A 26,037-nucleotide genomic window follows, 5' to 3' on the forward strand; every position below is an offset into this window, starting at 1 on the left:
CTAAGTGTTTGTCAAGTGTAGATACACAGTTATTGGCTTCATTACTCCTGTAAATAGCCAAAGGGTCACTGACATGTCAAATGGGAAACACTACCCATTGGTAGTCAACCACATTGAACTGGACCTGAAGAGTCTACGGTTGAGATGGATAGTCGTGACTGATCAAGAATCAAACATACTGATGTTGATTATGAGAGGTCTCAACGTGGTGAGGCGGCAATAATGTGGACGCTTCAGATAACGTTCGTTGAACACAGAGAGCTTGTGGATCATTCTCACTTTGTCTGGGTCCTCCATGGGTACCAGGCAGATGTGAGGATAAAACCCCGGTGTAAAGACTGGGTTGTGAATCAACTCTACAGCTCTTCTTACCAACAATATGTCTATGCTGGATATTCCAAATCAAACGTTACTGACATGAGATGGTCTGCTACCCAATCGGGTACGTGTGCTAAGCCGCTGATCTGCTCCAGTGCGTAGTGTCTTGACTGGACCATGGCTTGCGTCTGTGCTACCCCCATCATAGCATCTAGAGACGCTGGTGCTGTAGGAGCAGTTACGATACTCACAAAACCCTCCGGTATTGTTGATTTTGGTGGAGGGTGTACTTCTGCAGTCAGTTACGGACGTCATATTACCTGCCGATAATAACGGCTTGGTGGTAATGACCGAACCATGTCCTTCGCTATTCTGCGATTGTGATATTCCTCTCATCTCACGAGGGGATTACTGCAAAATATGATAGTCAGTAACCTGCTTTTATATTGTAAAACTCGTTGGAGAGAGATTTACACAAAAATTACAATTAGAATTTGGCGAGTACATCTACGTGCATGCCGAGGAACGTGGATAAACATCTTTGGGCAATTTTTTCCATGACAATATATACAACACACAAACATAAGTTACGCAATTAAACCATTATTGAAGAAATGGTACTGGATGAATGCCGTAGAATTGAGCAATAATCTATCGGCAAAAATATGAGTTGCAAGGGTATACAATATTTTTATATACGCAACTCAATGTAAACCAAAGCTATTTAGATTTTGGCAAACACATATGCGTGTAAGCCAAACGACATGGATGATAATCTTGGTAAGATTTTTTCCACGACAATTAGTACAATCGCGCAAACATAGGTACGCAAATAAAAAAATTGTTGATGAAGCGGGAATGGAAGACGTAGATTTGATATTAATCTATCGGCAAACATATTTTTAACGAGTTGAAAATGTATACAATAATTCATATATATGCAACTCACTGTTACGCCAAAGCTAGTAGTTTTGAAGAACATAAGAATATGTTATACATACGTAGCTGAGAATTGTAAACAATATGACTACCTTGCTAGGCAAACAATTGTAACACAATTCAAAATGGCGGCGAACAACAAATATGTGGCGGGAAAAAAGACAAGAGGCTTTTCACACCTAATTTATTCACATAAAACTACACATGGTGAAAGTAATATGAAAAGAATACATAACCCATTGCAGATCAATTTTAGGATTGTAGACGAAAACTGAAGGTCTAAATTAATCCAAAAGGAGAGCTCCGCTGGGACACGTCTTTGCTGTGCTGCGACAAGCAGTGATGTGAAGATGACCTTAGGTGTCATCAAGTTCACAGGACAGCGACGGAAGGTCAGTAATTGGGACTTGAGAACAACAACTTTATTTCTTCACCCAGGACCTTCACAGTTGCGCTGTCCTTCTAGTTGTCGTAAGGTAAGCAGTGAATGCATTAAGGAGTAATGCAGGATAAGTAAAAACTTAGAGGATATATATCTGGCAGTGAAGAGGACTTCTGTTGAAAATCGTAACATTTTATTCTCTGATGACAGCAAAAATCCAGGATTTACGACAATGATGTAATAGAGGCAATGTATTGTATTCCAATTCTGGAAACATTGACTGTACATAACTTCACATGTCTTGCTGTAATAAACTTAATCATAACTATGAGCAACCCGTGCAGATCCGGGGTAGAAGAGGTCTTCAGCAACCCATGCTTGCCGTAACAGGCAACTGTGCTTGTCGTAAGAGGTGACTAACAGGATTGGGTGGTCAGGCTAGCTGACTTGGTTGATGCATGTCATTGTATCCCAATTGCGTGGATTGATGCTCATGATGTCAATCACTGGATTGTCTTGTCCAAGCTCAATTATTTACAGACCGCCATCATAAAGCTGGAATATTGCTGAGTGAGGCATTAAACAGCAAACAAACAAAACAAACAAACATAAGTATGGGCATGCAGTATGTACCTGCAACATTTCTTGTGCCTCTTTCCTGCGTGCAGCAATGTGGTCCGACTCCTCCAGCAGAGTTACTTCCTCCTTCTTATACAGCTGTGACACCAGCTCAGACTGAAGGTTGTCCTTCACGTGGTTCACCAGGAAGTGCATGATGGCCTTCGGGATGCTGTCTTGCGTGTTCTTACGCACTATCAGGAAGTAGGACTTGATGAGGCGCTCTGTCAGGACAAACAGAACATGTAATATGATCATGTTACGCTGGGGCATAAAGTAAATTCACTTTGTAAGTGGCTGCATCGTGTGTACATCAACATGATTAGCCACTACATCCTGTTACACCAAGGAAATCCACTTTGTAAGTGGCTGCATCGTGTGTACATCAACATGATTAGCCACTACATCCTGTTACACTAAAGAAATCCACTTTGTAAGTGGCTGCATCGTGTGTACATCAACATGATTAGCCACTACATCCTGTTTCACTAAGGAAATCCACTTTGTAAGTGGCCATGGCCAGCATGTTACCTATGACTTCGCAATCTCTCTGTTCACGTGTTGAAAGCTTCATAACTGGTTGTTCAGGCTGCAACAGAAACATATTGTTGTAGAAGTGATGGCTTTACAAATAGGCTTGATCCTATTATCAATTTCATAATGGCTTGTGGCCATTTGAAATTTCATCAGACTTGTTAACAAACAATCTACTGGCAGTCATTACAAAGTACTAACACACAACTTATTTACTGTTTGGACTGACTCTGCTGACACAATAAAGCTATAAACTTTGAAACTATTAATTATTTCATAATTTAAAGACATGGCACAAACTATATTACCATTTTGATCCAGTATGACTGATTTGACATGAAATACAGCTATCAGTCTTCAAAAGTGCAAAGCATATGTGGGAAGGTCCTAACACACAGTATAACTGAAAATAAGCCTTGAAATATTTAATTACATTCGCTCTTGCCCTAACTATTCCAGACAGTGAATTATTAAAAAATAGAGCTACAAGGCTCTGTAGCTCACCTGAACTATGAAGAAAATAAAGGTGGTCATGTTAAAAGTCGGATTGGTATTTGTGTGAGACACCATAGCCGGGATCATTCACACAAAGTTTCAGCTCCATAGGCTTAATAGTTTCAGAGAAGATGGCAACAATGTAACAGCTAATCAATGATGAGACAAGCAGACAATGCGTCACATCTTAAGTACACTTGACTTTCAATGACGTGATCTAATAATTAACTATGTTTACAGAAGAACAGGTATGTTAACAGAAGATAGTCACAAGCAATTTTCTGATGAGAAGCATACAATGATCAGGTCTTTAAGTAATCAAGTCTGGACCAGACTATCCAGTGATTGACATCATGGACACCGATCTACACAGTTGGGATATGATAAAATGCTTGACGCAAGTCAGTGAGCCTGACCACCCGATCCAGTCAGTCAACTCTTACGACAAGCATGGGTTGCTGAAAATCAATTCTAACCCAAATCTTGATAGGAGACATACATGTAATGAAGTTAGGGATAAGGCATGCATCATATGCACAAACAGCACGCAAAAGAAATAATATCTGTCACTATTGACTCATGGACTTCAAGACACAAAGGAATATTAGTCTGGCCAGCTAACTGATAGCAACAACCGCTTAAAAAGCTTGATAGTTGTCGTCTATTGTTCGTCTTGTTGTTGAATATCATACTCAGCAAAATTCCAATTACATGACTGGTGAGTGAGTGAGTGAGTGAGTGAGTGAGGGAGCATGGTTTTACGCCGCTTTTACCAATATTCCAGCATGGCAGGGGACACCAGTACATGACTGGACAGGACATTCCAGAGATTGATATTATGGTGAGGTGAAATTGGGTTTAACGTCGCGTCCAAGATTATTGCACTTATATAGCGACGTGCATGCACGTGTGTGTGTTGCTGCTTGTACTAGTCCGGACTGATGCCGATTTATAGTGCTAGCTCACTGAGATACCATGCCACAGTTTAACATGAATACCCCACTCAGACAAAGTATACTGACTCCGAGCTGACCAGTCCTTGTTTTAGCCCCTTTATGCCGAGCGCCAGACAGGGTAACAACAAGTACCATCTTTTAACGTCTTTTGGTATGACGCGGCAGGGGATCGAACCCGGGACCTTCCGCTCTCCGGGCGGACGCTCTACCACTAGACCACGGAGGCGGTCGATTGATATTATGAACAATGATCCATGCCACCAGGGTAAGATATCATGCAATAACTACAGTCTGACCAGCCAAACCATTAAGTCAAATCTTACAATCATCAAAGGTTGCTTGGGACATGGCAGTGTGTAAAGGATGTAATTTAGAAAATATATGATTGTTTGACACTGCGTACTGACTCTTATCCAACTTAACAACAAGTACCATCTTTTAATGTCTTTTTTTTTTTATGTAGCCGGGGATCAAACTATCGACTTTCTGCTCTCCAGGCAGGCACTCTATCAAAAGACCATGGTGATGGTAAGAAAGAAATGGGTTTCTAAATGCTGTGGCAGCCATGTACAAAATCGCATCAGAATTCTATTATAGCTGGGATCATTCATGTTGAGTTTCAGATCCATAGGCCTTGTAGTTAAAAAAATCAGAGGTGGTTTTGCCATATACACTTGTGTGTAGAGGATGTTGTAGCTACATCAGTGTGTGTGTGATGACCAATGTGTAGAGGATGTTGTTGTAGCCATATCAGAGTGTTTGGCGACTAGTGTGTAGAGGATGTTGTTGCTATATCAGTGTGTGTGATGACTGTTGTGTAGAGGATGTTGTAGCTACATCAGTGTGTGTGATGACTGGTGTGTAGAGGATGTTGTAGCTACATCAGTGAGTGTGATGACTGATGTGTAGAGGATGTTGTAGCTACATCAGTGTGTGTGATGACTGATGTGTAGAGGATGTTGTAGCTACATCAGTGTGTGTGATGACTGGTGTGTAGAGGATGTTGTAGCTATATCAGTGTGTGTGATGACTGTTGTGTAGAGGATGTTGTAGCTACATCAGTGTGTGTGATGACTGGTGTGTAGAGGATGTTGTAGCTACATCAGTGTGTGTGATGACTGGTGTGTAGAGGATGTTGTAGCTACATCAGTGTGTGTGATGACTGATGTGTAGAGGATGTTGTTGTAGCTATATCAGAGTGTTTGGCGACTGGAGTGTAGAGGATGTTATAGCTACATCAGAGTGTTTGGCGACGATGTTGTAGCTACATGAGAGTGTGGTGACTGGTGTGTAGAGGATGTTTTAGCTAAATCAGAGTGTGTGGTGACTGGAGTGTAGAGGATGTTATAGCTACATGAGAGTGTGGTGACTGGTGTGTAGAGGATGTTATAGCTACCTTAGAGTGTGGTGACTGGAGTGTAGAGGATGTTGTAGCTACATGAGAGTGTTTGGTGACTGGTGTGTAGAGGATGTTATAGCTAAATCAGAGTGTTTGGTGACGAGTGTAGAGGATGTTGTAGCTAAATCAGAGTGTGGTGACTGGTGTGTAGAGGATGTTGTAGCTACATGAGAGTGTTGTGACTGGTGTGTAGAGGATGTTGTAGCTACATGAGAGTGTGGTGACTGGAGTGTAGAGGATGTTGTAGCTACATCAGAGTGTGGTGACTGGTGTGTAGAGGATGTTGTAGCTACATGAGAGTGTTTGGTGACTGGAGTGTAGAGGATGTTGTAGCTACATCAGAGTGTGGTGACTGGTGTGTAGAGGATGTTGTAGCTACATCAGAGTGTGGTGACTGGAGTGTAGAGGATGTTGTAGCTACATCAGAGTGTGGTGACTGGTGTGTAGAGGATGTTGTAGCTACATCAGAGTGTTTGGTGAGTGGAGTGTAGAGGATGTTGTAGCTACATCAGAATGTTTGGTGACTGGAGCGTAGAGGATGTTATAGCTACATCAGAGTGTTTGGTGACTGGAGTGTAGAGGATGTTGTAGCTACATCAGAGTGTGGTGACTGGTGTGTAGAGGATGTTATAGCTACATCAGAGTGTTTGGTGACTGGAGTGTAGAGGATGTTGTAGCTACATCAGAGTGTGGTGACTGGAGTGTAGAGGATGTTATAGCTACATCAGAGTGTGGTGACTGGTGTGTAGAGGATGTTGTAGCTACATGAAAGTGTGGTGACTGGAGGGTAGAGGATGTTATAGCTACATCAGAGTGTTTGGCAACTGGAGTGTAGAGGATGTTATAGCTACATCAGAGTGTTTGGCGACGATGTTGTAGCTACATCAGAGTGTTTGGTGACGAGTGTAGAGGGTGTTATAGCTACATCAGAGTGTTTGGTGACTGGAGTGTAGAGGATGTTGTAGCTACATGAGAGTGGTGACTGGAGGGTAGAGGATGTTATAGCTACATCAGAGTGTTTGGCAACGATGTTGTAGCTACATGAGAGTGTGGTGACTGGTGTGTAGAGGATGTCATAGCTATATCAGAGTGTTTGGCGACTGGAGTGTAGAGGATGTTATAGCTACATCAGAGTGTTTGGCGACGATGTTGTAGCTACATCAGAGTGTTTGGTGACGAGTGTAGAGGGTGTTATAGCTACATCAGAGTGTTTGGTGACTGGAGTGTAGAGGATGTTGTAGCTACATGAGAATGTGGTGACTGGTGTGTAGAGGATGTCATAGCTATATCAGAGTGTTTGGCGACTGGAGTGTAGAGGATGTTATAGCTACATCAGAGTGTTTGGCGACGATGTTGTAGCTACATCAGAGTGTTTGGTGACGAGTGTAGAGGGTGTTATAGCTACATCAGAGTGTTTGGTGACTGGAGTGTAGAGGATGTTGTAGCTACATGAGAGTGTGGTGACTGGTGTGTAGAGGATGTTATAGCTACATCAGAGTGTTTGGAGACTGGTGTGTAGAGGATGTTGTAGCTACATCAGAGTGTGGTCACTGGTGTGTAGAGGATGTTATAGCTACATCAGAGTGTTTGGTGACTGGTGTGTAGAGGATGTTGTAGCTACATCAGAGTGTGGTGACTGGTGTGTAGAGGATGTTATAGCTACATCAGAGTGTTTGGTGACGAGTGTAGAGGATGTTGTAGCTACATCAGAGTGTGGTGACTGGTGTGTAGAGGATGTTATAGCTACATCAGAGTGTTTGGTGACTGGAGTGTAGAGGATGTTGTAGCTACATGAGAGTGTGGTGACTGGTGTGTAGAGGATGTTATAGCTACATCAGAGTGTGGTGACTGGAGTGTAGAGGATGTTATAGCTACATGAGAGTGTAGTGACTGGTGTGTAGAGGATGTTGTAGCTACATCAGAGTGTGGTGACTGGAGTGTAGAGGATGTTATAGCTACATGAGAGTGTGGTGACTGGTGTAGAGGATGTTATAGCTACATGAGAGTGTGGTGACTGGAGTGTAGAGGATGTTATAGCTACACATGAGTGTGGTGACTGGAGTGTAGAGGATGTTATAGCTAAATCAGAGTGTGGTGACTGGTGTGTAGAGGATGTTATAGCTACATGAGAGTGTGGTGACTGGAGTGTAGAGGATGTTATAGCTACATCAGAGTGTTTGGTGAGTGGTGTGTAGAGGATGTTGTAGCTACATCAGAGTGTGGTGACTGGAGCGTAGAGGATGTTATAGCTACATCAGAGTGTGGTGACTGGAGTGTAGAGGATGTTGTAGCTACATGAGAGTGTGGTGACTGGAGTGTAGAGGATGTTATAGCTACATCAGAGTGTTTGGTGACTGGAGTGTAGAGGATGTTGTAGCTACATGAGAGTGTGGTGACTGGAGTGTAGAGGATGTTATAGCTACATGAGAGTGTGGTGACTGGATTGTAGAGGATGTTATAGCTAAATCAGAGTGTGGTGACTGGTGTGTAGAGGATGTTATAGCTACATCAGAGTGTGGTGACTGGAGTGTAGAGGATGTTATAGCTACATCACAGTGTTTGGTGAGTGGTGTGTAGAGGATGTTGTAGCTACATCAGAGTGTGGTGACTGGAGTGTAGAGGATGTTGTAGCTACATCAGAGTGTGGTGACTGGTGTGTAGAGGATGTTGTAGCTACATGAGAGTGTGGTGACTGGAGTGTAGAGGATGTTGTAGCTACATGAGAGTGTGGTGACTGGTGTGTAGAGGATGGTGTAGCTACATGAGAGTGTGGTGACTGGTGTGTAGAGGATGTTATAGCTACATCAGAGTGTTTGGTGACTGGTGTGTAGAGGATGTTGTAGCTACATGAGAGTGTGGTGACTGGTGTGTAGAGGATGTTATAGCTATATCAGAGTGTTTGGCAACTGGTGTGTAGAGGATTTTGTAGTTATATCAGTGTGATGACAGGTGTGTAGCGGATGTTGCTGCGGGCACATGAGAGTGTGGTGAAGGGTGTGTAGAGGATGTTGCTGCAGGTACATGAGAGTGTGATGTGTTACGTAGAAGAAGTTGTTGCAATATACACACCACTTCAGGGAGCAGGTTGATGCCCTTCCTATTGCGAGCTGGTGATTGCACTGCACTATTAGGGCCACTACTTGGAAGTGATGATGACCCATGATCAGACAGTTTGTCGGCTGAGAGCTCCAGTCTACTGCCCCTGATGAGGTTAGATATCTTCCATGTGCCACCATTCATATTGTCTTGTAGTGCAACGCTCTGCTTCGAAAGGAAAATCATGGCATCATTTTCATTACATTAAGATAAATATGTCAGGTTTTGACTCCAACCCTCACCACTACTACAAAGAGAAGTTCATTTGTGAATGAAATTTAATTAGAAATATATATTTGGATACTACTATCTATGATCTTAATCCTCTTTGAAATAGAACCACTATGCAAAACACATATGCACAAAGTTGGAGTTTCACAAATAAATAGTGAAGGCAACCAAGAAGAATGGCATATACAGTAGCTGTAATTTTCAGGTAGTCTCATCAGAATTACCCCACTTGATTATTCCATTTCACACCCTATTTGCCCAATATTATCTGAAATCTGTTGTCTAAGTTTTATTTTTAAGACAATAACTTCAAGTTGAATTGTAAAAGCTTCCAATATTAATCTGAAGCAAACAGATACAAGGCTCTGTCGCTCACCTTAAATTGTCTGGAATATTTACATAAGTGAGTAAGTGAGTTTGGTTTTACGCCGCTTTTTCAATATTCCAGCTATATAACGGCGGGGGACACCAGAAATGGGCTTCACACATTGTACCCATGTCGGGAATCGAACCCGGGTCTTCGGCGTGACGAGCGAACGCTTTAACCACTAGGCTACCCGACCGCCCCATTTACATAAGGTAATGATGGTCATTCAACAGGGTAATCAAGAATATGATATTAGTGTTAGAAGTTTCTGTACAACCAAATGGTATGTAAATTAAACACTGATACACTAATAAGAGGCTGCGTAGATTGTCAATTATACTTTTTGTAAAATTGCCTTTGCAGCCCTTGTGGCACAATATTGTCAAAGGCGATGCAAAGACAGCAATATTCCAGCTGTATCATGGCAACTGTAAATAACCAGGTCGGAATCAGACAAACCAGTGATTGATGTCATGAGCACCGACACTTGCCATTTGTGTTCCATGAGATGCAATCAACCCAGTCATCGGTCATGATCACTCAAGCCAAATAGTTACCTGTTTTTAAATATGAACTCAACAAAACCAATGTTCTGTTATAAAAGTTTAAAGACAGGGTCACTTTCAAGAACGATCAGTTTCATAACCCAAATGGGTTCAAATGAGATGTCAAAATACCAAAGCAGGTTCACCCAATGGATGCAAAGATTTTATGTCATACATTTTCATAAAATCTGAAAAGGGAAGGTTGTTACAGAACTGTGCCAACGCGAAACTGGATCTTCCACCCATCCAATCCAAAATCGGATAACATTCATTCATTATTGAATTGCTACCACAAGGTCTATCCCCAAAACGATGGACTCAACCTTGATGGTATAGACGAACCTACAGCGATCTCACAAATTGATAAGGCAGAAAAGCAAAATAATTTAGCTATAAATGTTTTCGGACATTCTAAAGGAATTGTTGTACACAGGATAAGCTCCGCTCCGGAACATATTCCCAGAATCAATTCATTTCTGATCGAAAAAGATGGTAAATATCATTATGCATGGATAAAGAGTTTAAACAGGCTATTATACGATCAAACAAAACATGCTAGAAAAAAATATTTCTGCGAAAGATGCCTGCATGGGTACAGCAGACAAGATCTATTAGAAGCGCATAAAGAAGACTGCAGAGGTGTTGGACAGACTGCTATCAGGATCGATATACCTAAAGATGGAAAAAATATATTAAAATTTGAACATTATTGTAATCAAATGCCAGTACCATACGTAATTTACGCTGATTTCGAAGCGCTTATCAAACCTATAGAAAATACTGAACGCAATACTGATAGTATTTTTACGTACAAAACTCAAGAACATATTCCTTGTGGGTTTGGATATATAGTTGTGAGGTATGATGGGAAAACAAACCCGCCCGTGATTTACCGAGGTCCCAATGCAGCGGGAAAGTTCCTAGAATATCTACAAAATGAAGAGAGAATAATCAGGGAAAATTTATCACGTAAGAAACCCATGTGTATGACGAGGGATGATTGGAGGGCCTATAAGAAGTCAACGAGTTGTCATGTTTGTAATAAACCCCCTCATTATGCAAGCTATCTCAAAGACCGACGGCGGCTTAACGTGTGTTCCTAATAATGTGGAAAAATACATATCATTCTCGTTGACTAAAACTATACATTATACGGAAAAGGATGGGAAAGCCAGAATAAAGCAAAGTAATGGGCTTAGATTCATAGACTCCGTACAGTTTCTGTTATCTTCCGTGGACAATGGGCGATCTTTTTGTTCCAAAGGGCAATAACTCTCCTTTTGAAATGATATAAGCGACGGTCCAAACTGTCGCTTCCGGTCTGGTTCCCGGATCAATGCGCGCTGCGACAACTACTGTCATGTAGAGACGGAGCCAAGCTAAAGAGTTGTCCTGTTGCACCTTCGTTCAAAAACGGTCGTTTACAACTGAATATTTTTAACTAGCACATATTTCGTAGTGATTATTAGTTTATAATATCAACATTTGTTGAGTCTTCAACTACAAGACGAATTGTCACTCTGGAATATAGCGGGAAAAACGTCATGAAAAATGGTATATTGCCACGGTATTTTCTACGTCAGAAAACAGCGAGGCATTCTGTCAGTCTGGGCTTACATATTGCATCGATGAAATAATGCAAACTCATACTACCATGGACTTCAATTTAATAAAATTAGTGATACGCCAACATTTGCAGCACACAGACATCTTTGACAGGCCTTTACCAATGATCTATATAGTAAGATTACATCCGTGCCTTTACAAATAATTTAAGAAGAAATAACGTTCAATATAATAAAACAACTGATTTTAAATGTTACTTTTTATATCAAAATTAAAGTTGCATCTGAATATTTAAATTTATATTATTTTTTTAGAAATGGGCCAAATGAACATCTATTATGCATCTATTAAGCACTTAGTGACTCAGTTGCAATATACATACCGCTCATCATACTTTGAAATAAGAGATTTACCCATATTATTCTGCCCCTATAACATGTGTCCCACCATTAAGCGCTTTGAGTCATCACAGGTGTTAATTCATTCATCCATCATTTCTTACAGAATTCTGATACTCATGCTCTTAAAATAGTAGTAAATTACAGAGATTTGTCCCAACAAACAACAAATCATACAAGCTACCCCACAAAATGTGTATGATGCATAAATAGATCTAAATCATAGTTTTATCTTCTTGTTTTAGTAACATAATATTTATTTCAATGTTGACAAATTATTTCCCATACAAACCCACACACTACCCTACTGTATCTAAGTATCCTGATTTTCATTCAACAGTACTTCAAGACGCCTGTAGTATTAAGTATATTTTGTAGATATTATTATCATCTAGCAAATATGAATTTAGAAAGTTTATCATCAAATCTTCTGATGGTTAAATAAATGCAAATTGAACCCCACAGTCATTCCATGTAGATAAATGGATTTATTTGTGTTATTTGTTTTTGAATATAACAGATTATACTTACATATGTTACAGTCAGTGTCTATAATCAGGCCCAATATGTATTTTGACTAAAAATTTCAGCCAATATGCTTATTGACTGATTCACTCAAGCAAGGTATATATTCTTTCTTAAATTTTCATTAATTTATTATTGCCTGAAAAATAGGACCGGATTTTAGACAGACTGGCTGAAATGAATTAGATTGTATAATTTAATCTCCTCAATTTAATTTGGATCTATTTTGATCTTATCAAGATCAAAGTAACTTATGTAAGAAATTAAAAATGTTTTCACAATGAATTGATTGATTCACCAAACCTGAAAGAATACCAGAGTCCTTTTTTTATGTTACTTATCTTTATTGGCATAATATTCAGTTCAGAAACAGATGACTGCTATAAAGTCATGCATGTGTAATCAAATACTAGTACACATGGACAAGTGTGCCAGGATATTAAAAAAAATAAGAGTCATTGTGCAAGGCAGATAACCTTTGGTGTGAAGAGAAAAAAGAATAACATTTATAATTTGTTTATGTTGGAATTTGAAACATCAGATTAGAACAAGGAAACATAAAAAGAAAGGCCTAATGAAGTTAAGAATCAGTTTTTAACTGTGTCACAATCATATGATTATTGTCAATGCAAACTGGATGTAGACATTGCATTGTTAATACAATCAACATTATAGAGATTGACAATTAGTATGAATATATTGTTTTATTTTATAAAAATTGTAGTTGGTACAAATACTCTTGAATATGTATTTTAACTGAAATATATAGGATCCTCTGTGTCTGAAATGTTTCTTTCTACTTTGTAAAATTCAAAAAAGGCCAAAATAATATATATCTTTCATTGATCATATTGAAATATGATCATGGTAGTATTTGGCAACAAACAGCCACCGTTCATACATAAAATCCTTTTCTACAACATGCACCAATTAACCCTTAAATATCAAAACAGATTTCAGTTATTTCCATTTCTTTTATTTTGAACATTGTATCATGATATCTAGCTGATGACGTAATTTTACAGTGCCTGTTACTCTTACAATTTCTTGAGAACATTTCCCATTGCTCTCTGTTATATATCTGACAAATACTTACATGTGTTGCTGTCAATATTCACAACAATGAGGCAACGGGCAACGTTGCATGAGACCTTCACATTTCGCGTACCGTATCGCCTCACAGCTGTACTTAATGAAATGCATGCATATGATGTAGCCTGCTCGGCGATGCTACAACATAGATATAGGAGGAACGTATACAAAATCTACTTGATTTTTAAAAGTGTGATATTCATACATCAAGGGCAACACTTTAGTACCGATTGCAAAACGTCAACAAAGCGACCTGGGATGAACGATCGGCTGATCTCACCGCATCGCTTCGAACGCCTATCTAGGGGTTAACTATACAATATAATCAGTCGTGGTAATCCCTGATGTATCATTAAATCAAAGAACATTTGTTTCCGGACATGGCAATAGATAAATAATTTTTTAGGCGAAAAGATATACTGTCCACACACAAGCGTGACCGTTGCCGACAGAGGTGAAGGTTATACTAGTTAACTGTCTATAGGCGTCATAGTAAGGTGTAGTGCTCGTATCGCGCATACCACATGCGCCGTCAGTTTAAGGTTGGACCGTCCGGGTCAGCGCACCTAGCGGGTTAGTGAAGGGAAGATAAATTGAAAAAGATCGCCCATTTAGCTAATGAGAACAATCCCGATGACTTTGCAATAACAAATCAATATACCGATCGGATAACACGGCATTTGTTGTTGAGAAAAGGTGTATATCCTTACGAATATATGGATGATTGGTCTAGATTCGATGAAACTAAATTACCACCCCTTGAATCATTCTATAGTAACTTAACAGAATCTAAAATAACGATGCCGATTATGAACGCGCTGTGACGGCCTGGGATAAATCAGGTTGTAAGAATTTAGGTGATTATCACGATCTGTACTTAAAAACACGATGTACTGTTACTCGCCAATATATTCAAGATATGTAGAAAGACATGTTTAAAACAATACGGCTTGGACCCAGCATGGTACTATTACAGTCCTGGACTATTGTGGGATGCATTGTTGAAGAAGACCGGTGTAGAACTAAAACTACTCACCGATTACGATATGCACTTGTTTATTGAGAAAGGATTAAGAGGTGGTATATCGATGGTTGCGAAAAGGTATTCTAAGGCTAATAATAAATTAGTGGAAGGATATGATCCGAGTAAACCCGCCACGCACATTTGTACGGATGGGCTATGAGCCTATGAGTCAACCTTTACCCACAGGTTGTTTTGAGTGGGTCGATGTGAATGATATCGAAGGAATGATATCCATGAGGTCGATGTAAATAAAGGGTACATACTAGAAGTTGACTTGGACTCATAACAGTTATCCGCTAGCTCCCGAAAGATTAATGGTTAATAAAGATTGGATGTCGGAATATCAACACTCTTTGATGGGTAATACTAGGTTAGCTAACGTAGAAAAACTCATACCAAATTTGATGGATAAGACAAAATATATAGTTCACTACAGAAATCTCCAGTTATATCTATCGTTAGGTATGAAACTAAAGAAAATACACAGAGTTCTAAAGTTTGATCAAAGCCCTTGGATGGAGCCCTATATAAGGCTGAACACAGATTTAAGAAAGATAGCTACCAGCGATTTTGAAAAGAATCTATATAAGCTCATGATTAACTCAGTATTTGGTAAAACTATGGAGAATCTAAGGAAGCGTGTTGATGTTAAATTAGTCAGATCTAATGAGGAAGAAAGACTCAGGAAACTTATAGCCAGTCCGGCTTTTAACAGAAGCAAGATATTTGATAACGACTTAGCCGCACTACATTTGCAGAAGACTAATATAAAATTCAACAGACCGGTGTACGTCGGTATGAGTATTCTCGAACTTAATGTATGACTTTTATTACAACGAACTTAAGAAGCAATACGGCGATAGATGCGAGGTGTTATATACCGACACAGATTCTTTGTTGATGGAAATACAAACCGAGGATGTGTATAAAGATATGGCAGAAAAAATAGATATGTACGACACGAGCGATTACCCTAAAGATAATCCACTGCACAGCATAGTAAATAAAAAGGTGTTAGGTAAGATGAAGGATGAATGTGCTGGGACCCCTATTGCTGAGTATGTCGGATTAAGACCTAAGATGTATTCTATAAAGAAGTCCGATAATGTAGAGATAAGGAAAGCTAAGGGTGTTAAGAAGTATGTGGTAAAAAACCCATCAAACACGAACAGTATAAAGAAGCATTATTCAACAGTAGAACATTCAAACACAAGATGAACTCTTTAGGAAGTTACAATCAAAGTATACCGGGGTATATGGATTAAGAATGAACAAGACATCATTATCCTCCTTAGATACAAAGAGATGGATTGATAAGGATGGTGTAAGTCGGAAGTAACAGATTTCATTTTAATCGCATCGGATAATTTCTTCCCTATTAATCTTGTTACTTCATTATTCAGCACTGATACAACAGCTGATAATCGTGTCACCCATTCGGTTGATCTCAATCGTTCGGATTTCATTTCAATCCCATACTGATAGCCAAACAAACGTTCCGCTAATGTCCGGTTAAATCTTTCAACGATAGCTTGACTACGGTGGGTCTCTTTTTCACCACGCCTGATTTCGACATCGTGCTTTGTTAACAGTTAAGTTACTGATCCCATAAACTCGCGACCAGGATCTACTTGAAATAGCTTAGGCCATTTTAGTGGTCCGCGTTTATATATGCGACTCAGTGCATTAGCTACTTCTGTTGAATCTTTCGAGGTTAATGGCTCAGCCTCTTTGTATCGACTAGCCACGTCCACTACGGTTAAAGCGTATTTAATCCGACATACTCTTACCTTATCATGGGGAAGAAACAAGAGGTCAGCTTGATGAACTTCATTTGTTGTAAAAATATCAAACTTCTTCCTCGGTATATAACGCGGTGCTGGTAAGTATATTTGCCACATTGCTTGTTTCTTTAACCAATCCTTGGCCATATCTTTAGATACCTTAGCCGCAGTGGCTAATTTTTGTATTGCTCCTATACCTTTCCAATATCCTCGTGGGCTATAGTAAATTTTATTCATTATTAATTAAAATTGATGTTTCTTTTAATATGACTCATGACGATCGTTGAATCGCATCAGCGTTTATGCATAAAAAATTCCCTCTGTAGTAGTGGTATAGGTATATGAATCTAGCTCCAGTGGAAGTGGTCCAGAACTATCACTACCTATACTACTGCTCACACTGAGGACCATGTACCATCTTCAGTGGGCAACACAGCACCAGCATTGGCACCAACAGCAGTGGAGAAGACGAGAGCCGTTATTGTATCTCAACGACAGATGGCACAGAGAGAGTCTGGCGACGCCGTGGGAAACGTTATTCGAATACTTGTGTTGTTGAGAGAGACTTGTGGAGTGGTCTGAACATCATGGTGTGGGGTGGAATTGGTCTTGCACAGAGGGTCGGCCCCGTGGTCTTCCAGGACATGGGTCCAGGGAGGGGCAATGACGTCACAGCAGCTCGGTACATTGATCAAATCTTGAGACCATACGCTACACCTCATTTGGCACGTCGCCGCAACCACAAGTTTCAGCATGATAATGCCCATGCCCACACTGCAAGAGCAACAAGAGACTTCCTCCAGCAGAATGGCATCAGAACCATGCAGTGGCCTGCCCTCAGTCCCAATTTAAATCCCATTGAGCACCTGTGGGACGAGATTCAAAGACCGCTGAATGACGTCCGACCAAGGCCGACAACTGACCAGAGTGTGAGCTCAAGTGCCTATGACCTTCATCAACCGCCTCATCCATTCCATGTATCGACATTGCACGGCAGTCATCAATGCACATGGCGTACACACGAGATACTGACTTGTGATGCCATTTTCTCAGAGACTAGTGTTGTGTTTCACTTTAAGAACATTTGACACTTTAATTTCAACCTTGATGATCAGTTTTGCCAAGTTTCACCTTTTTAATATGTCACAAAGTATGTTTACTGTGTTTGGACAAATAAGGTTTCTCAAGTTTCTTGATGTTTCTTTTCCGGTTCAGTATATGTTCCTGTGGCATCGAGGGGTTAACAAAATTTGCTGTCAGCATTGACAATTACATACTTTCTGCTAACATTGATGATTAAAATATTGACAAATATGTAACAGTACCAAATTGTTGCTCGTAATTGTAATAAAGAAGTTATTCATCCATAAATCTATCTTACTTAGTACTTCTAAATGCCTCTCAAAGAAGTTAAAGAAGTATCACACTCCCCAATATTTTAATCTGGAACCATGAATGTCACATGAAATATAGTATAACATTGTTGCAATACACAATATTCGAATGAACATAAGACAAAGTTTTAACTCTAATGTGTATATGCATTCTGTGGATAAATACTTTTCTTATGCCGATCCATATTTTTCAGTACCTTTTATGACTTTGAAAGTAAACCCCATATTGGTGACAAACATTTACATAAAGTACGAGAACATTCCAGAGAAAAGAATTCAGAGAAATGTTACATCACATGCCCCATTTCCTCTAACCTTGACTCAAGCCTTGTCATGAAGTCTTATACCATATTAAGTTACATACATTATAACTTTTAGAGAGAAAGTAGCCAAACCACACCTTAGTTTAGGGCAGTATTTATCTTGTGACCATATGACTAATAACAGGACATAATGTATTCATCATATCCATGTTTCCACTGTGTTATCTTGTCCCCCGTGGGGACTGCTAGTTAGAGTATGTCCGACGAACATATGCATGTTGTACCTGGCAACTTAATGGATTGGGTTGTCAGGCTTTGTGACTTAGCTGACAACATGTCAACCAACCCTGACAGTGTGGAATGTTGCACATGATATCAATCACCCACTTTCAAAAAGCTGGAGTGGCCGACTTAATAGGGCTGATGATAAGAAAACAGGATTCTGACCACATGAAGAAAATTCTGTTGTCATCATTGGTGGGTACAAGCCTTTGTAAATAAACTTTTCTGCATCAGTGGTTTCTGAGGCTATATTTACAGTGCAAAGAAAATAATTTTGGAAGAATTTGAGAGCATGGTCCAATAGGAGAGTCAAATCGAGGTGAAAATATTTAATACTGTGAAAAATTGAGCATACTAACTTGACATATACCAATATTATTACATCATTACATCCAATCAAACCTGTCGCTCACATTGCAACTGCTATATGAATGCATCCATACAAAATTTCAGCTGAAACTGTCATGCAATTTCTGACAAGAAGTTGCAAACATAAAAAGTTCATGGAGGCCACCATCACTGATAGACAACTTGCAATAACTACATTTTAGAAACTCTTAAGATGGGATCATGCATCAAGTTTACTACTTGTTGGAGAGAAATACATGTTTAATGAAGTGAAGATTTAAAATAGAGAGTCCCATGCTTCCAGCTACCTCAATATGACAGTTAAATGCAGCAAAAAACTGACCAAAACATGCCATACAAGTATTAGGTTCAAGTCAGTAAACAAAGGAGCTAGTAGCCATACTTTATGCAACTAATCTCAACAGAAAACACTTCTGTAGTTTTGAACAAATTACATTTTTGAGTGAATGTCCTTGAGAGTGAATTTTGCCTTCAATATCAGTGGCAAGGATTTCAAGAATATTCCAATGGGCTGTCCAGCTTAAAATACAAATAGGATGTTCCAAGATTGAATTCAATGTGCTACTCTTTGAAAGTAAGACTGATGTCAAAAGATTGTAATTACACAAAAGTATTCATCTACTATAACATATGACTCTTGAAAAAATAGTGTCATGGCTCTGTAGCTCTCCTGAACATGAAGTCAACGGTTCAAAACGTCGGCAAAGACAGACACTTTAAGGAGAACAGTACACACTGACAATGCATGAACATGATTTAGGCCAATCAACTACTGAAATTCCCACCAAAAACAACATGCAAAAGATGGTAATAAGATCATTTCAAATCTATTTATCATTGCACTGAATGAGCGAAAATTAATAAAAGTGACCTGATTCTGGAATCAATAATACATCAGTCACATATTTCCAGGATCAGCAGTTTTCTCAGTAAACAATGCTCTTAGTACCACAATAGACTGACTTTTTACTTTTATCCTCAGGAAATAGTTTTTTGTGAACTGTGAAGGTTAACAAATACTTTAATAAAAATGGCATCAAACTGCAAATAAATATATTTCTTTGATGAATAAACGATTCCGCAAAACGAGAAGTGTGGGTTCAGCAATATCAGACAATATATGCTTAACAATATTAGCATCAAACTATATATATTTCCACAATTGACGAAGCCAATATTTCCATCTGGTCCACTGACTGCCTCATCATTCTCTTTCTTGGAGCTGACAGGCTAGTGTAACTGTGATGCGGGGTCGGATGGGTGGGCATAGATCGTGTGAGATAGGATAAGTATTATAAATATATAATTTATTGTAAAATTTACAATTTTTTTAAATTATCCTACATCATTCAATGCATTTATCCCATGGTAGGACGGTTGGTCGCAGATTACCTGTTAAGGCTCCACATTCTGTCATTCCGTCATTCCGACTTTTGTATAACTTTCGGCGTACCGGAAGTATGTTTTTTTAGAGTACAAATAAATGGCGACGAGATGAGCATGTGTTGGTGTCGTTCTCAGTGATATGTCGAATTAACAAATGACAGCAGAGCGTGTCCATATAGTGAAGGTTGTTGTTAGCGTCTGTGACGGTGAAAAGCGTATTTGGCTGTGAAGTGTGAAGTTTTAGGATATAAGTTTGAAAACGGTCCACGTGCGAAAACATGGCGACCATGAGATTGAATCCCCCAGATTTGGTTAAAGCTGGAAATTATGAACGATACAAACAAGAACTGCTGGCTTGGAGACAGGTAACTGTTGCAAAAATGACTGAACAAGGTGTAGCTGTAGCGTTGTCGCTTCCTTATGACCATCCCTTATGAATTCGTGAAAATGTGTTTGACCACATGAACGTTGCCGATTTTTCAAAAGAAAATGGTCTCGACATTTTGATCAAGTTTCTTGATGAACATCTTCTGAAAGATGATTTGACTGATAGTTTGGAAATGTTTGAAGAGTTAGAAGATTTTTGTAGAGAGAAAGGACAGTCCATTAATGATTATATTACAAAGTTTGATTTGATGTACAAGATTAAGAAGTAAAATATGACATTGCCTCCCGAGATTTTGGCTTTTAAGCTGTTGAGACGTGCTAATATCTCAAGAGATGAGAAGATGTTGGTGTTGACTGGGATGGACTATTCAAATAAAGGACAATTGTATGAACAATCCCGAACATCTTTGAAGAAATTTTTGGGAAGTGATGTGACAGGTGGAACAAGTTTTAAAAAGTCAAGTGAGATACCTTCCATTAAAGTTGAACCTGTTGCATTGGCTGCTGATGAGAGTTATGGTGCTTTTAATCAGAACTATCAAAGATCAGCAACATTTCGTGGAAGACGACAAAGTAGATTTCCAAACACAAGTTACTTCAATAGAGGAAGATTTCAAGGCAGAGGGGGATGATCTTCATATCGAGGGGGTAAAAACATGAACCCTCCTGGTCCAGATGGTAAACCTTTTACTTGTTTGTGTTGTGGTTCCCATAGACACTTGATTGCAAGATGTCCAGACAGCTGGGAGAATTTATCAAAAAGGGTATACTACACAGAGCATGATGAACATGGACATACTAGTGAATCTGAAGAAGTGTATGCTATTTTGTTCACTGGTGATCAAAAAGAGGAAATAGTGTTGCTAGGACTTGAGGCTAGAAATTGTGCTGTGTTGGATTGCGGCTGTTCCGAGCCAGTGTGCGGAAAATTGTGGTTGCAGTGTTACATTGACAGTTTATCCAAACAAGAAAAAGAGAAAGTGGTCAAGACTAGCAGTGATACTGTTTTTCGGTTTGGTGGTGGAGATAAGTACAAATCTCTTGGTTCATATGAACTGCCAGCAGTTGTAGCGGGAAAGAAAGTTACTATCATCTCAGATGTTGTCGATTCAGATATACCTCTTCTATTATCACTGTCGGCAATGAAGAGTGCTCAAGTTCATCTTGACTTGGAAAATGACTGTGCGTATGTTTTTGGTAGTTGTGTTTGTCTAAACATGACATCTTCAGGACATAACTGTTTGCCAAGCATTGAGAGTTTGTCAGCAGATTGTGAAAGTGTCAATATGGTTTCACTGTAGGATGCTTCAACGCCAGATAGAAAGAAGATCTTACAGAAACTTCATCGTCAATTTGCTCATCCATCAGAGAAGCATCTGATTGCCTTGTTGAGCGATGCAAATATATGGAAAGACGAGTATGGAGATATTTTACATCAAATCTGTGAAAATTGTGACATTTGCAAAGTTCATTCCAAAACCCCTTTCAGACCGGTAGTTGCCTTACCCATGGCTACACATTTCAACGAGAAGGTAGCAATGGATCTTAAGAAGTTTAGGGACTGTTGGATTTTGCATATGGTGGACATGTGGTCGCGTTTCACCATTTCAGTGTTCATAAAAAGAAAGACTCCTTCGGTAGTGATAGGAAAGATTATGACATGCTGGATAGGAGCGGGATTTGGTGTCATGCAATCAATTCTGACTGATAACGGTGGTGAATTCTCAGCTGAAGAAATGCGAGAGGTAGCAAGCATCTTGGATGTACGAGTGATAACAACAGCTGCAGAAAGTCCTTTTCAAAACGGTTTGTGGGAGCGCATACATTCAGTGACTGATCATATGCTAGTTAAGCTTGAAGAACAGTGTCCTGATACACCACTTTCAGTTCTACATTGTTGGGCAAATATGGCGCGTAATGCACTCCAAATGTGGCATGGCTTCAGTTCATACAAGCTTGTTTGGACAAAATCCTAAGCTTCCAAATATCATGACAGATCGTCTCCCAGCTCTGGAAGGAGTTACTTCTTCAGAGACATTTGCTCAACACTTAAATGCTTTGAATGAGTCAAGAAAGGCTTTCATAGAGTCAGAATCTTGTGAAAGAATTCGACTGCTTTGAGAAACAAAGTAAGGGCATCAGAAGAAAGATTTGAAAATGGTGATCATGTCTCCTACAAGAGAGAAGGACAGCAGCGATGGCTGGGACCTGGTAAAGTTGTGTGCCAGGATGGAAAGGTGATCTTTGTTCGTCATGGTGGAGTTTTCGTCAGTGTCTCTAAATAGACTAAAGAAAGTAGGTCATGAATTTGTACATGTTGAAAGAAGTCACAAAGAAGATGATCGTGTTGAAACCATACAAAGTGATGCAAGTGAGGAGGAGATGGGGAATGAGATTTTTCATCTCAACAATAGAGACACAGAAGAGAGCAGCATGCAAGAAATCACTGACGGAAGACAAGTTTCAAAAGACATATAATTGAAACAAAATGACAAAATATCACTCAAGACACCAGAAGGAAATTGGGTATTAGCTGAGGTAATATCAAGAGCAGGAAAGAAAGGTGGCAAGTACACAAATTGGTTCAATGTGAGACAAGATTCAGGTGAAGCGGTTAGTGTAAACCTGGACGTGGCAGAGTGGAAAATTGACACTGTAGATGAATGTGTGGATGAAACTGTAGCAGATGTCAATGCGTGATGGTTCCAAAGTCAAAACACAACGAGCAAACATGTGTAAGTGCAAAGCTGGAAGAATTGAAGAAGTTAGAATCTTTTGACACTTACGAAATAGTTCTAGATCAAGGACAGCATAGAATTTCAACAAGATAGGTGATCACAGAGAAGGGACAAGAAGTGAAGGCTGGATTAGTTGCAAGAGGATTTGAGGAGGGTTTTTCTATGCGGAAGGATTCTCCAACTGTCAGCAAGAGTGTCCTCAGACTATTCCTTGCTATTGCAGCTTGTAAGCAATGGAATGTCAAAACCACAGATATCAGATCAGCTTTTCTGCAGGGAAAAGAATTGGAGAGAGATGTGTTCTTGGATCCACCAGAAGAAGCAAATGTCCAGCAAGGATATATCTGGAAATTGAAGCATTGTTTGTATGGACTAAATGATGCTGCTCGTCAGTTTTATCGCAGTGTAGTTGAAGAACTTGTCAAATTAAATTCTGAAGAATCACCTCTAGATCCAGCTTTCTTCTATTACAAGAATGATTCTGTGTTGCGTGGTATGCTGGTGAGTCATGTGGACGATTTTTTGCATTGAGGAGAACCAGACTTTGAGTCAACTGTGATAAAGCAATTGCATCACAGATTTCTTACGGGAAAGCTGGAGGAAAAGAGTTTCCAGTATATCGGGTTTGACATTATGCAAGATGAGAGTGGTGTGTTCATGGACCAGTCTGCATTTATTGAAGAAATACATGTTGAGGTGATATCATCGGATAGAAGTGCGCAGAAAAGGGAGTCACTCACGCCAAACGAAAGCACAAAACTTAGGGGGATAGTTGGAAAATTGAACTGGGCAGTTCAAGGTTCGAGGCCTGATTTAGCCTTTGAGATGGTGGATCTTAGTACGAAATTCAAAGCAGGCACTGTGCGTGATCTTATAAGAGCTACAAAAGCCTTGAAAAAATTGAAGTCTGTTTTAAACAAAAGTGTATTTTCCTAGGCTGGATGATCAATTGAAATGGAGGATTATTGTGTTTTCAGATGCTGCTCATGCAAATCTGAGCGATGGCATTGGCAGCGTGGGTGCACATGTTATATTTCTTGCTGATGATAGCAATTGTTGTGTTTTGTCCTGGCATTCTGGCAAGATTAAGAGAGTGGTTCGTTCCACATTGGCTGCAGAGGCTCTTAGTCTTCAGGAGGGGTTGGAAGAAGGAGTATCTCAGGGGGGTTTTGGCTAATGTGATCGGCGTTAAAGGGCACATGGAGGCATAGGTGGACATACATTCAACAAAAATGGTGGATGATAAAAGACTGCGGATTGATCTAGCTGCCATAAGACAGTTGCTTGACAATGGAGAAGTGCTGAAAGTGTGTTGGTGTCCAGGTGAATATCAGTTGGCAAACTGTTTGACAAAGAGAGGAGCATCTGCACACCAACTAATGACTGTTTTGTCATCAGGAAAACTTTCGTATTTTCAGTGACTCTGAGATGATGAATGACAATCATTTATTCTGACAGTGTTTTTATCTTTGATTGACTTTCACAAAAAATAACAAAAATATGTTATTGCTTTTAGATATTTTGATATTTTAAAACAGATCTTTAATCAAAAAATAAATAAGAGAATATTTTAGGAGTGTTAAGGCTCCACATTCCGTCATTCCGACTTTTGTATAACTTACGGCATACCAGAAGTATGTTTTTTTAGAGTACGATCAAATGGCAACGAGATGAGCATGTGTTGGTGTCGTTCTCAGTGATATCGCAAATTAACATTACGCTAGTCCGTAACCGTGAGATGTACACAAGGGCTGGTGCTGACATGCTTCAATCCCTTCTGAAGATTTACTCATGTTTTTTGTGGGTGAATCACTGCCATAGAGTGATCTTGAAAACCCCTTTACGCAACTTGGGCACAGCGGATTCACCATGCATCCTGTTTTGTTTGTTTGTTTGTTGTTGTTTAACACCACACTCAGCAATAATCCAGCTATATGATGGCCATATGTAAATAATCGAGTCTGGACAAGACAATACTTCCTGTCTTTTTACCACTAAACTTCTGTGTTCTTGTTTCAGATAACAACCACAATTGTTTTCTTTACAACCCTTTGTTTGAACCCAAGTTCCTTCAGTTTGCTCCCGTGAGTCACCTCTTTAGACAAGCATGGGTTGCTGAAGATCAATTCTAACCCAAATATGCGTCCTGGTACCCAAGCCTTATTATATTATCAAAAACTGATTTGTTCTCCAAGCCAAGAATTGATGACTGTATTGTCAAAATTGGTCGAGCAAAGTTTGTGAGTAGGTTTGACCTTTTGTAGGGGTATTACCAGATCCCACTAAGAGGAATGCAAAAAATATTTCTCCTTTTACTACACCATATGTACTTTATCAATACAACATCAAACCATTTGAGTTAAAAAATGTACCGGATATTAATTTTTTTTTCTTAAACCCAACTTGTTCCGCAGGGCAAGTAGGTCATATTTTGTACTTGTTCTGCAATATTTTCACTGGCCCTGTTAAATTTCATAACGTTTTATGTTCTCAGTCATCATTTACGGCAAACAGCAAAAATAATTCAGTCCTTGCTATTGCTGTTCATCTCCGCCCATTCAAACCTCGCTCAACAATGTGTCTTGTGGTTTGTTTTCTCTCTTTTTTTACAGTCCTATTGTTTTTGAGAATTATTTTTTTGACATGTTTGTGAATTAAATAATGTTTTTTAGTTGTTAACCCAACCATCCCTCATCAAAAACTTAAAATTCTGGCCATTTCCCTCATAAAATCATTCATCAGCTGTTCACTATCGCATTGACATCTGAGCGTCTCTTACAACAAGAACAATTATTTTTAATTATCTCCCTAGTTTCGACGTGACAAACGTATGTCCTTTTATTTCATTAACAGACAGTTGCTAAGTATGTCGTCTATTTATGATATGGGCGATATGTATTTAGTTTTTATTAGTGTCCCTCGCTTTTGCGCCCTTCAATATGGCGCTAA

At 39.4% G+C, this 26,037-nt stretch overlaps 1 protein-coding gene across 3 annotated transcripts in view; it reads right to left on the reverse strand.

The window, feature by feature from the left end:
* The window catches only part of LOC139445529 (dynamin-1-like protein), a 91,765-nt gene that overhangs the window by 15,811 nt on the left and 49,917 nt on the right, over positions 1–26,037 (reverse strand). The window contains exons 12-14 of one of the 3 annotated variants that reach the window (XM_071226672.1): positions 8,711–8,902; positions 2,789–2,846; positions 2,273–2,481 (exon numbers count right to left, since the gene is read on the reverse strand). In XM_071226672.1, the coding sequence (XP_071082773.1) occupies positions 2,273–2,481; positions 2,789–2,846; positions 8,711–8,902 (459 nt within the window). Of the gene's footprint in view, positions 1–2,272; positions 2,482–2,788; positions 2,847–8,710; positions 8,906–26,037 lie in introns of all 3 variants that reach the window. The other 2 variants (XM_071226671.1, XM_071226673.1) reach the window with 2 other exon arrangements.

The sequence above is a fragment of the Haliotis cracherodii genome, unplaced genomic scaffold (genome assembly GCF_022045235.1).
Source record: "Haliotis cracherodii isolate W230 unplaced genomic scaffold, xgHalCrac1.p SCAF_6, whole genome shotgun sequence".
NCBI lineage: Eukaryota > Metazoa > Mollusca > Gastropoda > Lepetellida > Haliotidae > Haliotis > Haliotis cracherodii.